Here is a 15,373-nt window from a genome sequence, read left to right as displayed (position 1 = left end):
GCCCAGGCTGGAGCGCAGTGGCACGATCTTGGCTCACTGCAACCTCTGCCTCCTGGGTTCCAGCGATTCTCCTGCCTCAGCCACCCAAATAGCTGGGTTTACAGGCACCCATCACCATGCCTGGCTAACTTTTTATATTTTTAATAGAGATGGGGTTTCACCATGTTGGCCAGGCTGGTCTCTAACTCCTGACCTCAAGTGATCTGCCCATCTCAGCCTCCCAAAGTGCTGGGATTATAGGGAAGCAATTTATTTCTATAAAATTTTGGAAGACACCTTAATATTAAAGAATATAAATTAGAGCAGAAATTATCTGTGAGGTTATAAATAATTGGGTTTTTAAGAACTGTTCTTTTTATATAAAATAAAAAATATACTTGATAGATGATAAATAATAGATGATGTTTCAGTTTCCTAGGGTTGCTGTAACAAATTACCATAGGCTAGATGGATGAAAACAACAGAAATTTATTTCCTCACAGTTCTGGAGGTTAGAAGTCTGAAATCAAGTAGGCTTGGTCTTTTCTAAAGGCCATAAAGAACTCATTCCATGTCTCTCTTGCAGCTTCTGGTGGTGGCTAGCAGTCCTTGAGTAACTAACTGCCTCTGTCCTCATGCAGCTATATCTGTTTTGTATCTCCTTCTCTCTTATTGTAAGGACACTACTCATCGGGTTTGGAACCCACCCTAAATCCAGGGTAATTATATCATGAGATCCCCTAATCACATCTATAAAGACTCTATTTCCAAATATGGTCATCTTCGCAGGTGTATCAGGTTAGGACTCAGACTTACTTTCTGGGGGACAAGATTCAACCCACTATAGACAGAAATTCTACAGGATCTGCACTAAGAAGTTGCCTATCCTAAGGACTACAGACAGAGGTTGTTGTTAAGTAGTTTTGTAGTAAGAAGAGACAAAAGACCTTAAAATTAACCATATATAAGAATAAATGTAAGCATTTTTCACATTAAATTGGAGACCATACCAATTTTAATCACTCATCTTTAATAATAAAATAGGTTCCTATGCAGCACATACCTCAGACATAAACTTAAGGTTCTGTTTAACAACCCCCCCCAAAAAAGGGATAGAAAAGTGTCACTAAATAACAAAGTAAATATCTTTAAACATCAAGACCTTAAAGTCATATCCAAGCAAAAAGACCAAGAATAAGTTAACCCAGCTTGTTTACAAAAATAATTATTTATCAAGTAATGTTTTATATCAGAGCTACCTCAATGAATTGCCTCAGACTTAATCTCAATTGTGTAGCTTATTTCCTTTAGGGATAAAAAGTATCTGAATGAGTGTGTCATTAAATAAAGGGATACTTTACCAAAAACAATAAAAAAGTTTAAAAATAAAAACTGTCATTTATAAAATATCAAATAAGGCCTCTGACTGAGAAAAGAAATCTATGTAATGTTTGAGTCATCAGCCCTTTTCTATTCAATTAGCCTCATCCACCCCACTCGCACCAAACTTAAGATAGAAAAATTTTCTGAAGTGTTGTTTTGAATTTTACCGGTATATGAAATTATACATACAATTACCATATAAAGTAATACTTATTTAACAAATTACGTACTCAAAGTAGAATTTCCTATTTGTCTTAATTTTAATATGTATTCAATATAAATGAGTACAATATATTTAATCATGTTTGATACTCTTATCCCTTTTTACTACAATCACCACAACATAAGAAAATTTAGTTTTCAACTGATGTTAAAGCACATATCTGTATCTGGTGACTTTTAAAAAATTTACATACTATATATTTGACATTTTAAAAGACCACAGAAAACAAATACTTCTAAATCCACAGATCATCCCACCCCACTCCCACTTTCAGCTGAAAGGTCTTAAGAAAAATCTTACAGATTATGAGGATCAGATGGAGCCTGAAAACAGATCCAGAAATTTTTCTTTTTTTGAAATTTTAATTCACTTTCTTTTTGTATCTCAAGAATACTTAAAGAAAAAAAAGGGTTTTATGAGCCAGAAGAATTCCCAATTCACTTTTTAAATTACCATACCTTTCTTGCTATAGCAAACATTTCAATTCTGTTAACTAAATGAACTACATAATATTCTTAAAAATCAGCCAGAGAAGAGAAAAATTTATCTTCATTACTGACTTCAAACCAAAACTTATTCTTTCAAAGGAGTAGTTTAACCTACTAAATATGTCTATTATAAGATCTTCTTTCTTAGAAAGTAGTATTCCTTCTTTTTCATTCCTGAAATGATATTTCTTACACTTCAATAAGCTATGGACAATTGTTAGCTAAGTATCAGTTATGGTAAGTTGCTAAAATTATCTCTTTTGTTGATGGTACGTATAACACATTCATTCCTATAGCCTTTATAACTTTTCTTTCACAAAAAATTAAATAAATGTGAAAGTAGGCAATCACTAAAGCTGAAGTCTCATGGTACATAAACTTTGTATTAACTTTGACGCCAAATTGGAAGGATGAAATTTAGCATACAAATCCTCAGTTCACAAAACAGTGCCCAAAATGTATATTTTTAGATTGGTATAATTTTATGAATTCTCAAGCATTTATTGGGAAGGTATAATTTTATGAATTCTCAAACATTTACTGGGAATATTCAAGCTTACCTTATTAATCACCCAGAAAGCCAGCACAACTGCCAAAAGCTCTCGATATATTCAGTAGTCACTGTGAAAATCTTTCATTTCTTTACCAGTTGGCAATGGCTCAGTTTCTATTTTCCAATTATGTTTTGGAATAAAGTCTATGATCATTAACTATGCATTTTTTTGTTGCTATCTCATAGCCAGTGCACTATACATATTTATAGAGAAAAAAATAAAGGACTGAATTTTCTGTTCATTCATTCATTCATTCATTCACTTATTTGACCATTTGGAGCCATGTAAGAAGCTCACAGACTCAGAAACTCTTCAGCTCTTCCTCAGACTCAAGTCACTGTTGGTCACTAATGCTGACAAAGAAGTACTTTCCGACGCATCATCTTTCCTTAGGTTCAAAAATGATTCTCGAGTTATTTGAAGGATCTCTCTCAAGCCTTTGTTTTCTTGCTGTAAGAAGGCAAACAAAAACAAAGATGCAGTCGCCATCTACAAGGTAGCTAAACAGCACAAACATATGTTAGGAAAAACTAAACATATGAAGGTATAACAAATAAGTTCTGTAATTGGCATTAATGTACTCAATGATGTATGCAATTGGCAATTTGAATCTAAAAAACACCTAAACAGCTAGGAATTGTGTTCAACATCTTACACAACTGCAAAGCCTTCTTACTCAAGCAGCTATAATTGTAAATAGAAACTCAGAAATGGCCTTATTTTACAATCACATTAGAGATGAAGAAAATAACATCTAGATTTATATTTATATAAACTCATAAAGCCAGTGAATAGGCTACAATCTCTTAGCACTTTTTAGTATTTTTATTACTTTTCATGATAGCACAGAATGAAGGACAAGTTTTTCTCACTGGAATTTGGGAGCAGCAGGGTTGGGGTAGCTGATGATATTTGTCAAGAAGGAATGTAAGTAACTAAATCTGACACTGGTAAACAACTTTGCTTTCCACCCCCCTTTTGGTTATTGTAAAAAAATTTGTAGACATTTAACAACAACCTTTCGTAATTTATTCTCTACCACTTTGTTTTTAGTCTCACTTTCTAAATTTTAGTAGTCTAAAGCAGATTCCCCACCATGATTTCAAAATGAAGGTCTTAAAAGTATAAAAGTCTATTGTACTGATATTAGTTATTCAGTGACTTGCACTTTCACTATCACAAAATAAAGGAGGATGAGACAAAGGCTTTGAGAGTCCCCAGAAAAATAAAATTGCTCCTAAATATCTGTGGTTTAAAAAAAATTTCCCTGTATCACCATGATCTCCAATAGAATAAACAAAATTTTAAAAATTACTCAACTGAAGAAGTACATTCGCCTCCTAAGATAAGCAATATAGGATCAAACCTCAATTTTCTAAATTACTGATATATTGTAAGTTACTAATGATCCTAGATTCTTGCATTACCATATAAATGGTCTTGCATAATATGCCCATATAAACAGCATCCAGGAGAACACTATCAGTACCCCAGAAAAGTGCGTGTGTGTGTGTGTGTGTGTGTGTGTGTGTGTGTATACACACATTTAAAAATGAGATATATTTTCTGACATAAATCTTTGTATGGACAGTTTTCACCTACATTTACAATATAAAACTTACTTCAAGTTGAAATATTCGTTCTTGTTCCTTGCAACCCTGTTGCTCATCAATTTCAATGGCTTTCCTCATTACTGCTGCCATTTCAGTTATCTGGTCAACATGTGCTTGCAGTTCCTGAAAAAGAAGGATGGGAGTTGGAAATCAGCAAAATACTTTATTATTTTTATTTCTGGATCCTCTCTTTTTTTTTTAAATCTGCAGTATCACTTAACATGAATATAATATTCTTACATTGTCACTTAATATAAATAAAACAAATATTCACAATGAAGCTGGTTGACCACGGATGTGCTTTTAAAATCAGATTTGTTAGGACTAGAATTAAGAATAAGCAGCACAATACAATTAAACCTAGTGGCAAGAAAAGTATTCATATTTTATATTCCTCTCACCACAATGATCAGCAACTGTTTTTTTTGCACTTACATACACTATTGTTCAAAGTAATGGGAAAGATAAAAATTGCCAACACATTCAATCTTTTTTCCTCTCTGAATTAGGAATTCTTTTTTCAATTCTTTTTTCCTCTCAATGATTTAGAAATCTTTTCTGTTTTGCTCAGGCCTATAAATTGATCTCAGTCCAATCTGTAACCTTTTCTAGATCATGATCCTCTTTGAGAGGAGGAAGTGCATCTTTACATCCACCTATTATTTAGTGTATGGTATAAGATAAATATTGGATAAAATGAGCACAATTCTGCTTTTCAGTATTAAAATATTAAATGGCCTTTGCCAACTATTGAAAATACAGTATCAGTATAATACAGACATCCACATTTGTTAGGCGCAGCAAGTAGCATAAATTCTTTCAATCTCATTCTCTTATTTTTTGCACACCCACAATGTGCTAGTACTGTGCTAAACAACAGGAATACAAAGACTGTTAAGACATGTTCCCTGATCTGAAGGAGCTTACAGTCTAGTAAAAGAGACAGACAAAAAAGGTTTAAAATCAACAGAAACTTGAGAATAATCATTTTCCCAATGAACAGCTTCTATAGATCATGATTCACTGGCAACTGAGAGATATTTTATTAAACCCAAGACTTAAATATAAAAGTGAATAACTACCCAAAGGAACACTGTCTCTTTAGTAATTATATACATACATACATATATATATATATATATATATATATATATATATACACTTTTTTGTAAAAAGAATTTAACAGTACTCCAAAACCCACAGAAGTTGTTAAGCTGGAAGAAATGATAAAGTAGTATCTTTGGCAAACCACATTTAATAGCCTCTTAACCAACAGAAATGTAGGTCCTTTTAATAGGGAAACCTATACACTGTTAGTACTCAGCAAGAAGGTACCATAAAAGACTAATCTGTGCTGTCCAACACAATGCTATTTAAACTTAATTAAAATCAATATATTTTTAAAAATCAACAATTCATCAAGACCATCCTGGCCAACATGGTGAAACCCCATCTCTACTAAAAATACAAAAATTGGCCGGGTGTGGTGGCATGCGCCTATAGTCTCAGCTACTCAGGAGGCAGAGGCATGAGAATTACTTGAACCCAGGAGGCGGAGGTTGAAGTGAGCTGAGACTGTGTCACTGCACTCCAGCCTGGGTGACAAAGTGAGAGTCCATCTCAAAAAAAAGAAAAAAAAAACTAACGATTCAGTCCCTCAGCTGCATTAGTGACACTGCAAGTGCTCAACAGCCACATGTGGCAACTGGCTTCCACACTGGACAGCACAGATAAAAAACATTCCCATCATTTCAGAAAAGTTCTATTGGACAGTTTTGAAGATTAGAGTAGCAAGAATGCTACCAGGACAAATATTTGTCATATTCCGCAAGTTAATCATTAAAATTCCTCCCATTGTCAAGGGAGCATATAAAAGCAAGTAAGTATAGATCATTGCAGCAGCAAACTGAATAAAGGGTAATGAGTAAAAATTTTGAATGCCAACAGCTTTCTCAATTTATGATTTGGTCAGTCCTATGGCACTGACCTAAGTTTAAAAACTATACAGGAAGCATTTCTTTGCCTTTAAAATAGAAGGGGAAAAAAGCGGATTTTTTCAGTACAGAGTCTCTTCTAACAAAACTCATAATGAGAAAACACCCAATACTTAAAACAGAACAGCATTTTTATAGGCCAGGGTAATGGTTCACTTATTAACTATAAAATCTTTAGAGAAGTATCACACACTTTTTAATGAGCACAAGAGGCAAGATCTGTCCTTTCAAAACTGTCTTGAAGACAAGAAGTGTCACCAACATAACCCTTGAGCTGTCTTGAAATGTCTTTCATTTCTAACTCCCTGTCTAGCTGTATTCCTTCTTTATTCAATAAAGATCTGCCACAAGTGAGTTAAAAAAAAAAGTTAAGACACAATGGAGAGAGCACTACTATGCTTAATCCTAACATATAAACAAAAACATTTTTATTTTATTTGCAAAATCAAAGGAGTACAAACTATCCAAAATCTGAATCAAAACATTTAGTACTTTGACCAAAATTTTTATGAAATCAGGTTAAAATTAATGCCAAGAAAATATCTTTGATGTCCAGAAAGAAAATGACTGTTTTACAGCAACAGGTAACAAGAGCAAATAAAGAATTGGGCTGAATAACCTATAAAACTCGAAAATATCTAACAAGCTGTACGTGATATGATACACAGAAAATTAATGAGAGGTTTAAAGTTTCTACACTTAACAGCATGGCTATTAAAGACACAACATTATTTTAATAAATTCCATTTATTTGCTGATCTAATCTGGGAGGGAAATTCAATGTAAAAAAACTTTTAAAATGGACCCCCCTTCCATCCACACCCCAAAAGTTGACTGTTTATTTAGTGTACATTCTGATTTGCTTCCAAGTGCCTTCTCTCCAGTCCATGTTGAGGTGCTTCAAGGATGTGTCGAGATGCATCAAGGAAGAATCCTTCGGAGTTGTTACGGTGTACCATGTCAATCTGTAGTATAGAGTCATTATAATGTTAATACGGATATCATCCGTAATTTAAAAACTGAATGAGTGTTAGTTCATGCGTGTTAGCCAACTGTTTGAAATGTTTGCTTTTTTAAGATTTCCAAAAAGGCATCTGTTCAAAAATAACGTGAAAATTAGTATTTGGGTAAAAATGAGCTCTCAAACTTTCTACTGACTTTTAAGTATGTGCTCAAAAACTTCTAGGTAAGGGCAAAGTTCTGTTTTATAACACTCTCAAAAGGGTCTCTCAAAAACTTCTAGGTAAGGGCAAAGTTCTGTTTTATAACAGTCTCAAAAGGATCTCTTAATCCAATCCAAAATACTGCTATATGTAATTCTATTCTTTAGCCCTAAATGTGTTGTAAAATTACTTTTGCACTTAGGCATATCAGAGCACTGGTACCTAAACACATCCTAGAATCCCGTACTTTTTGTGCCTTTATTATACAAGTTTCTATGCCCACTCACTTTTGCTTGTTGACCTACCTACCCATAATTAATTCAAGGCTGGACTGAGACAGATTTTCTTTCCTTCCCTGATATCCTTCCAGATTTTCCTTATGACAATTAATATTGCTCCCTCTAGCATTCCAGTAACAATTCATCTCTCTACTATGAGATTCATCACAACCTACCTTATAGTAGATAGTTACGTTTGTGTCTGTATCTCCAATTATATTGCAAGCTACTTGTACGTTCATCTTATTATTACATTACCCACAACTAACTCAGTGCAAGTATTAATGTTTGTTTAAGTCGAAGTGTCTCCTTTTTGGGAAAAATCAAAATCACAAACATTAATATGTATTAGTGAGAATTAATAACAAGTAACAGAATAGTCATTTTATGGGAGGCAAGGATCACCTGAACTTAGATGAAGAATTCAATCTACATAATGAAAAGGATGGTTCACAGCTATCATAGGGAATGTTTAACTTTACTAATTAATAAACCAGCTCTGGTGAATAATAAAATCTAATGTATTTTAGAAAACATTTGCTTCTGTCATAGTTGCTACCAGATAGGACCAGCAAGCTGTATTCTTTTGTAATGGTATTCTTACCTTTAGATCTTTAACATTTTATTTTTTACATTATAAAACATACAAACCTTTTGGAAATTCTCAAGATTACATTTATCTTACTAATAATATTAAGTCAATTCCCTTTAGTGTCTTTAGAAAAGTCTTAGTTATTATAGTTATTATTATACCTTTAAATTTAAATGATTTGAGAATGGTCTCATTAACAAGCTACATTTTGTATTAAAAATATCACCACTTAAAACATCCATGGATTTCCATTTGATTAGGAGATGAATAGTATAATTAGAAAATATTAAACACAAATTCATTAATTTATTATTTTACTGGTTGACATAAGAGGTACCTATCATTAGGTTTTCTAATATATAAAGGCACAAAAAGAGCTATTTGATAGGTATTTAATTCTAATAGAATTAATTACTAATAAGTTAAAAACACCTAAAAGAAGCACCAAAACGGAAGAATTATTTTAAAGAATCTAAAATGTGTTTCAGTAATAGATAATTATAAAAATATCTCCTTTCCCATTTCTATTGTAACAAATGGGGAAAAAAGGTTCATATCACTATTTCTTAAATAATATTAATAACTAATAGCTCACCATTATGTAATACAGATAATAGCCTAGTTTCCACAATCTAGCTTAATATTTTTATTTCACATCAGCAATTAAAATTCAGTTAAAATAAATACAAATGAGAAAGGATTATTCTACTTGTTTTCATAGCAGTTGCCATAAAATATCAAGACATACCAAAGGGAATAGCCACGGGAATGACAAAGGGGTGAACGGCAGGTAAAACACTAATTTATAACTAATTCAGCTTTGCTTGTAAAAAAAAAAAATGACGTCAATTGGTATGCAATACTGGGGCAGGGGAGCAAAACTTTAATATGTTGTTTCTTCTCCTCAACTCCATGTTTTTTCCATTATAATAATTAAGATCATTTATAGTCTGGATGAATTAGCCTCATTCAGAAAATGTCTTAAGAAGAACAAATCTATATTAAACTGCTTTCAGTATTTTTTGTTTGTTTTTGCAAGAGAAGTCAATACACAAATTTATCGGAAAAAAATTTTCTTAAAAAATTTCTGTGTGTGTGTGTTTTTTTTGAGAGACAGGTTCTCACTCTGTTGTCTAGATGGGAGCTCAACGGCATGATCATAGCTCACTGTAACCTCGAATTCCTGAGCTGGAGTGATCTATCCACCTCAGCATCCCGAGAAGCTAGGCCTGCAGGCACGTGCTACCATACCTGGCTAACTTTTTTACTTTTTGTAGAGATGGAGTCGTGCTATGTTGCCTAGGCTGGTCTCGAACTTCTGGTCTCAAGCGATCCTCCTACCTTGGCCTCCCAAAGTGCTAGGATTATAGGCGTGAATCACCATGCCCAGCCTTTAAAGAAATATTTCTTAAAAGCATATAGCCCTACAAAAATAATGTTGTATAGTACAGACTTACCTTTATATCCAAAATAAAACTGATTTTTCAACATACAAATTAAAAGTTTCTAAGAAACAGTGAGAGCTATAAGAGTAAATCAAACAGAAAATGATATATAACAAGAAATGGAAAAATTAGAAGAAGGAGAAAATGTCAATTAAAAAGATGAAACATTCAACATCATGTTAAAATGCCGCTAACTAGATACCTGTGATTTTTTTACAAAAAAATCTGAACACAGGATAATCAATCATCCTTCTTTTTCATTTCATATCACATTTATAGAATGTATTACCTTGGAGTGCTGCTCTTTTAGCTTCATTATTATGCCTGGATCATCTTTTTTGCTAGCCATTAGCAATCTAAACATTTGTTCTCGATACTTGCTCATTATAAGTTCCAAGGCCGACTGATGTTCTTCCAGGGATGTACGCAATTCTATCAAGAATAACATTGAATTTTATTCAAACTCGAGTTAAAAGTGCATAAAATATTCTCTTCCACTAAGCGACTTAGGAATAGGACATTTTAAAAATAAAACACAATGCACAAAAACCTAGCCATATAACAATAAGGGTCACCAAATGAAGTCTCTTATTAATTTTTTGAATGAGCATTTTAAACCTGTTTTTTCAGAATCATTTCAACAAAGATTCACTAAATAGCAATTAAATATCAGCCAAGGCTTCCTCTAAATTAAGAATACCAAAGGGCCACCACAGACTTCAAGAGTCTAGTAGAGAAAACAAGTATGTGGTAGGTGCAGAGTTGAGAGTCAGTCAAATAGATTTAAGAGATGTCTGTGAGGAGAAATGGTGGAAGCTCTGTAGAAGTACAGTGTGAGTTCCCTCAGTTGAAAAGTGAAGGAATGGACATTTTAAGCGGGGAGGCATGCAAACAGATGATGTGTTTAGGAAGTGATTTGTTTTGGCAAGAGCAAAGAGTTTATGGTGAATAAAGCTGTGGGAAGAAGGTAAAAAAGAAGGCTGGGAATTGATTTTTAGGGTCCTTGTAAAAGGTAGTGCCTATACAATAAAGTTCTTAAGCAAAAGAATAACATGATCAGATTGATTTCTGAAATATCAATCTGATGCTTATGTCGAAGACAGACTGGAAGGGGGAAGAGAGACTGGAACCAGGGAGATCAGTTTGGACATTTTGGGTAAGAGACTGAGCATCTAATCTGGAGGCCAATGCAGTGGGACTGCAGAGAACAAAGCTGACTTACTTCATAGCTAAAAATGGTGGTGCTAACTGGATATTGAAAGTGAGAATCTAAGAGGATGTCAAGCAAGGCAGATGTTTGTATGCAGGGAATGATATAGAGCAATAAATATGATTTAGCAATAGAGACTAGAAATGGGATTAATGTCAAAAAGTAACATATCTTGCCTTTGTTTTCTTGTTGCAATTCTCTGATTTGTCTGTTTTCTTGCTGGATTCCCATAACTAACGTGGACCGTGGCCGATGTCTTGCAACTTCATTAAGTTCTTGAATTTCTTCCTGATACTAATGGGGAACAAAACATGTGGGATGAAAATATCTGCAAATATATATCTGATATATAAATATATCTGAAATATACACATAAATATCTGATAAGAGCTTAGTATCCAGAATATATAAAGTACTCTTACAACTCAACGATAAACTGAAAATAACTCCCATTTTTAAAAGTGGCAAAGGATTTGAATAAATATTTATCAAAAGAAGACAAAAATGGCCAATAAGCACACGAAAAGATGCTTGATTAATGTAACTAGTCATTATGGGTATGCAATTCAATATAACCCATTAGGATGATTATAATATAATAGACAATAACAATTGTTGGAGAGGATGTGAAGAAATTGCAACCTTCCATACATTGTTGATGGAATGTAAAATGATGTAGCTCTTGGGTGTCCAATGTTTTCGCTTCCCTGGGCACACTGAAGAAGAACTGTCAGGCCGCACATAAAATACACTAACTTAACGACAGCTGATGAGCTTTAAAAAAAAAAAAATCTTGTAATGTTTTAAGAAAGTTTGTGAATTTGTGTTGGGCTGCGTTCAAAGCCATCCTGAGCCATATGTAGCCAGGAAGTCACAGGTTGGACAAGCTTGATGCAGCTGCTTTGGCGAACAACGTGGCAGATCCTCAAAAAATTTAACCAAGTTATTGTAGGACCCATCCATTCCACTTCTAGGTATATACCCAAGAAAACTGAAAACACGTGTCCGCACAGAAACTTGTACACAAATATTGATAACAGCATATTCTTACTAGCCAAAAAGTAAAATAATCCAAATGCCTATCAGCTGATGAATGGATAAGAACAATGTGCTGTATTCCTTACAATGCAATATTATTTGGCAATAAACAGGAATGAAGTAGTGACACATGCTACAACATAGATGAACCTTAGAAACATTTTGTTAAGAAGCCAATCACAAAAGTCATATATTTTATCATTCCATTCATACGAAATGTCCAGAATAGGCAAATTCATAGAGATAGAAATATTAGTAGTTGTCAAAGACTGAGGAAAGGGGAAACTAGAGAGACCACTGATGGATGTAAGGTTTTATATGATGATGAAATGTTCTGGGATCACATAGTGGTTATGCTGCATAACCTGTAAATGTGTACTAAAATCCAACGAACTGTATCCTTCATAAAGGTAAATTTTATGGTATGTGAATATCTTAATAATAATAGAACATGTACAAAAGAAATGCAAACAAATTTTCCATTAAGAAAATGAGAATCTTATTTTAAAATCTCACTCATTTGCTTTCAAGGCATTCTCATGAGACAGTAATACATTCATTATAACACTCCTGGTTCTTAACTTCAGATGTCAAACTCCTTTTTTAACAACTCAATACCAGATATATGTTCACTGAAGTGCTGAGTCTAGCTGGACAGTTCATTAGGGATGCAGGTAAATCTGTTTAGGGCAACAAAGTTGTAAAACCAAATAAGTAAACTTGCTCCACTATTTCCAGTAGCTTTGTTAAAAATACTGTCCCAGAATTGCTTCCACGTATAAAATAGATGAGGAGAGTTGGCTGTGAAGATACATTCCCCCCGCTCTGATTTCCACTATAATGTCAGAGATCTTATAATTTTCTTAAATGACTTGAAAATTTTTATCAGAAGGTTTAAAATAGTGTCTGAACTCCGTGGCCCTATTCTGTTATACAATAGTAAAAATAGTAAGAAGAAAGCCCTTTTTATTTATTCTTTAATTGGTAGCATTAAATAAAAAATAAGGGAGCAAGTATGGGTACAATAATTGCACAAAGTATATATCAGATATTACCTTGCATCATTCTCAAAAGCTATTTTGTTAAACAGCATCACCTAAGTACTTTTATAAAGAATCATATGAACATTTCCACATTATATAAGACAGAACAAAATGTGTACCAACATTAGTAAAAGGTATTATCTGGTCTTTGTCAAATGTTTCTAGACCTAACAAATTCGTTTATTTTAGAAACTCAAATGTGCAACTCCTGTCAGCAAAATAAGCAATCATATCTAGGTCTAGATTTGATCTAGAAATATATGCCTACATATGTCACCTGAACATGACAAAATTAAAGTAAACCTGAAACACACAAGTCAAGCTACTTTAAAATTTAAGAGAACATTGAAAAAAAATGAGGTATTAATTAGCCAGCAATACATAACTGTCAATGACTGCTTTTGTTAAATGGAAGGAACAAGAAATAAAAATCAAACCTGCTTCATGGCTTCTACTCGCTTGTTGAGAGCTGTGGTTTGCTCAATCAGAGATTCCGCTGCATCGTCGTGATCTCTTAATCTTTCAACAAGAGCTTTAGCATCAGCCAGTGCCTTCTCAATTGTGCAACTCATTTCTGAAGAAGTATCTATAATTAAAATTAAAATCAAGACTCAAAATCAACATATCACCTTATTTTACTTTCATGTCAACACAGATATGCTCCTTAAGCCACATTTGTTACAGTATGGTTTACTGCCTAGGTAGGAAAAAACATCTAAGAACACCTGTGATTTTGCTTCTGTTAGAATGGCACAAACTCAAAAGTAAATTTATAATATTACAAAAAAATTAAAACACATTTAAAAGATTTGCAGATACAACTAGAATGTATTTAAAACACTCTGAATTTACAGTGGGAAAAAAGTACATGAATATAGTTAGTTCAAAAGTTCAATGAATATAATGTTACACAGAAATCATGCCCTTTATGAGGGCATTCCCTATCTTTTTTGAGAAAGATCATTTGGTTCACTGGCCTGTATTCTGGGGTCAATGACTGTCAGATCTTTGACTGTAAGAACACTTCCTGACGTCTGACCTCTGCTTGGTCAGGTGACTTGAGACACTGTTCACAAACGCTGCTGACCAGCCAAATTGGCCTCAATGTGTCATACTACATCAAAGTCTCAACCTCCTCTTGGAAGAACTTCTGCTTCTTATATAAAGTTGCATTATAATTCTACCTCTTGCATTTTCCTTAGTAAAGTGCAAAAAAAAAGTTTTGACTTAGAACAAAACTGGTAATTATGAGAAAGTTCTGATATGTTAAAATCAGTAAGTAATGTGTTTAAGAGTAGCTGAAAAATTATGAGACAAAACATGAAATAGCTTCTTCAACTAATATGTAGAAACCTCAAAAAAATTTTAATAATTTTAAATACTCTCTTTTCAAAACTTTATGTTCTTCTGAAACTTACCCTCCTTGATATCTTTTATCTTTCCACTAAGTTTTACCTAAACTTTTGATATAAGCCATCCTTTCTTCAGGGTTTTCTCAAAAAAATAATAACAATTAACAATAATAATAATATCACACTAAATTACTAGGCCAGAAGCCAGGTCTACAGAAGTTAAATTAAAACTTTGGTGTAAATCCAAGTCAAAGGTTATAAACAAAGATTTTCATCAACTTTAGTAAGATAGCAATTTGCCACAGAATTCAGGACTTTGTTGCTATATACCACTGCCCTGGACTGCAGATCTGTACCAACTAGTTCAGTGAATGATTATCCTCTCCAGTACAAAAAAACCCAAAAAACAAAAAACAATGCAATAAGGTAGAAAAGAGAAGACTTAAATAACAGTATAAAATATTTTCTAAAATACATCAGGCAATTTCAGAAGACCTTCTTCTGTTATTATAAATAGGGTCACACATAAATAAGAGGATTTAATTAAAGTAAATTTAAAGCATTGATTTAGAAAATATCCAACATATGACCAGACATTTCCAGAGAGCCTTCAGAAGTAAACAAGCTGGAAATTACTATAACTTCTGGCTCTCTAGAGAAAACCACCACAAGATTTGCCTTGTAAGATTCAGGAGATAAGGATGCTTGAAAATATGACAAAGGGCCATTAAAGGAACCAATGTCTGATACTGGCTAAAACCCAAAAGTACAACTATCCAAAATCTATCTAAAGATGCAGCTCTGAGAGAGGCATTAACATCCAACAATAAATACCCTGTACTTCCTCTAAATTTCCAAGGGAATTATCTAAAATTGTAGATAGACAACTTTATTTGTTAAGAAAGTTAACATAAATGGATAAATGGGTTAAATGGGCATCACTATAACTCCCACTAATCCCATTACTATAGAACACCAGATCCTTCTGAGTAAATTTTTAAAGCTGTCTGTAAAGCAA

At 33.2% G+C, this 15,373-nt stretch overlaps 1 protein-coding gene and 1 long non-coding RNA gene across 5 annotated transcripts in view; one reads left to right on the top strand and one right to left on the bottom strand.

Annotated features, from left to right (window-relative positions):
- Positions 1-285: 285 nt before the first annotated feature.
- Positions 286-2,862, top strand: LOC108288177. The gene is made up of 2 exons (XR_001818631.2): positions 286-2,547; positions 2,585-2,862. It is a non-coding gene; the product is annotated as an uncharacterized LOC108288177 (long non-coding RNA).
- FGFR1OP2 (FGFR1 oncogene partner 2) overlaps positions 989-15,373 on the bottom strand; it is a 27,742-nt gene continuing 13,357 nt past the window's right edge. For 2 of the 4 annotated variants that reach the window (XM_037730902.1, XM_017507042.2), the window contains 6 exons: positions 13,441-13,577; positions 11,099-11,216; positions 10,002-10,144; positions 7,086-7,199; positions 4,250-4,363; positions 989-3,077 (listed from right to left, as the gene is read on the bottom strand). In XM_037730902.1, coding sequence (XP_037586830.1) covers positions 2,940-3,077; positions 4,250-4,363; positions 7,086-7,199; positions 10,002-10,144; positions 11,099-11,216; positions 13,441-13,575 — 762 coding nt within the window. In that variant the 5' untranslated portion in view covers positions 13,576-13,577 and the 3' untranslated portion in view covers positions 989-2,939. Of the gene's footprint in view, positions 3,078-4,249; positions 4,364-7,085; positions 7,200-10,001; positions 10,145-11,098; positions 11,217-13,440; positions 13,590-15,373 lie in introns of all 4 variants that reach the window. The other 2 variants (XM_017507041.2, XM_017507045.2) reach the window with 2 other exon arrangements.

The sequence above is a fragment of the Cebus imitator genome, unplaced genomic scaffold (assembly GCF_001604975.1).
Source record: "Cebus imitator isolate Cc_AM_T3 unplaced genomic scaffold, Cebus_imitator-1.0 Scaffold367, whole genome shotgun sequence".
Taxonomy (NCBI): Eukaryota; Metazoa; Chordata; class Mammalia; order Primates; family Cebidae; genus Cebus; species Cebus imitator.
Note: the sequence above shows the minus strand (reverse complement) of the source record. Positions and strands in the feature narration are given on the sequence as shown.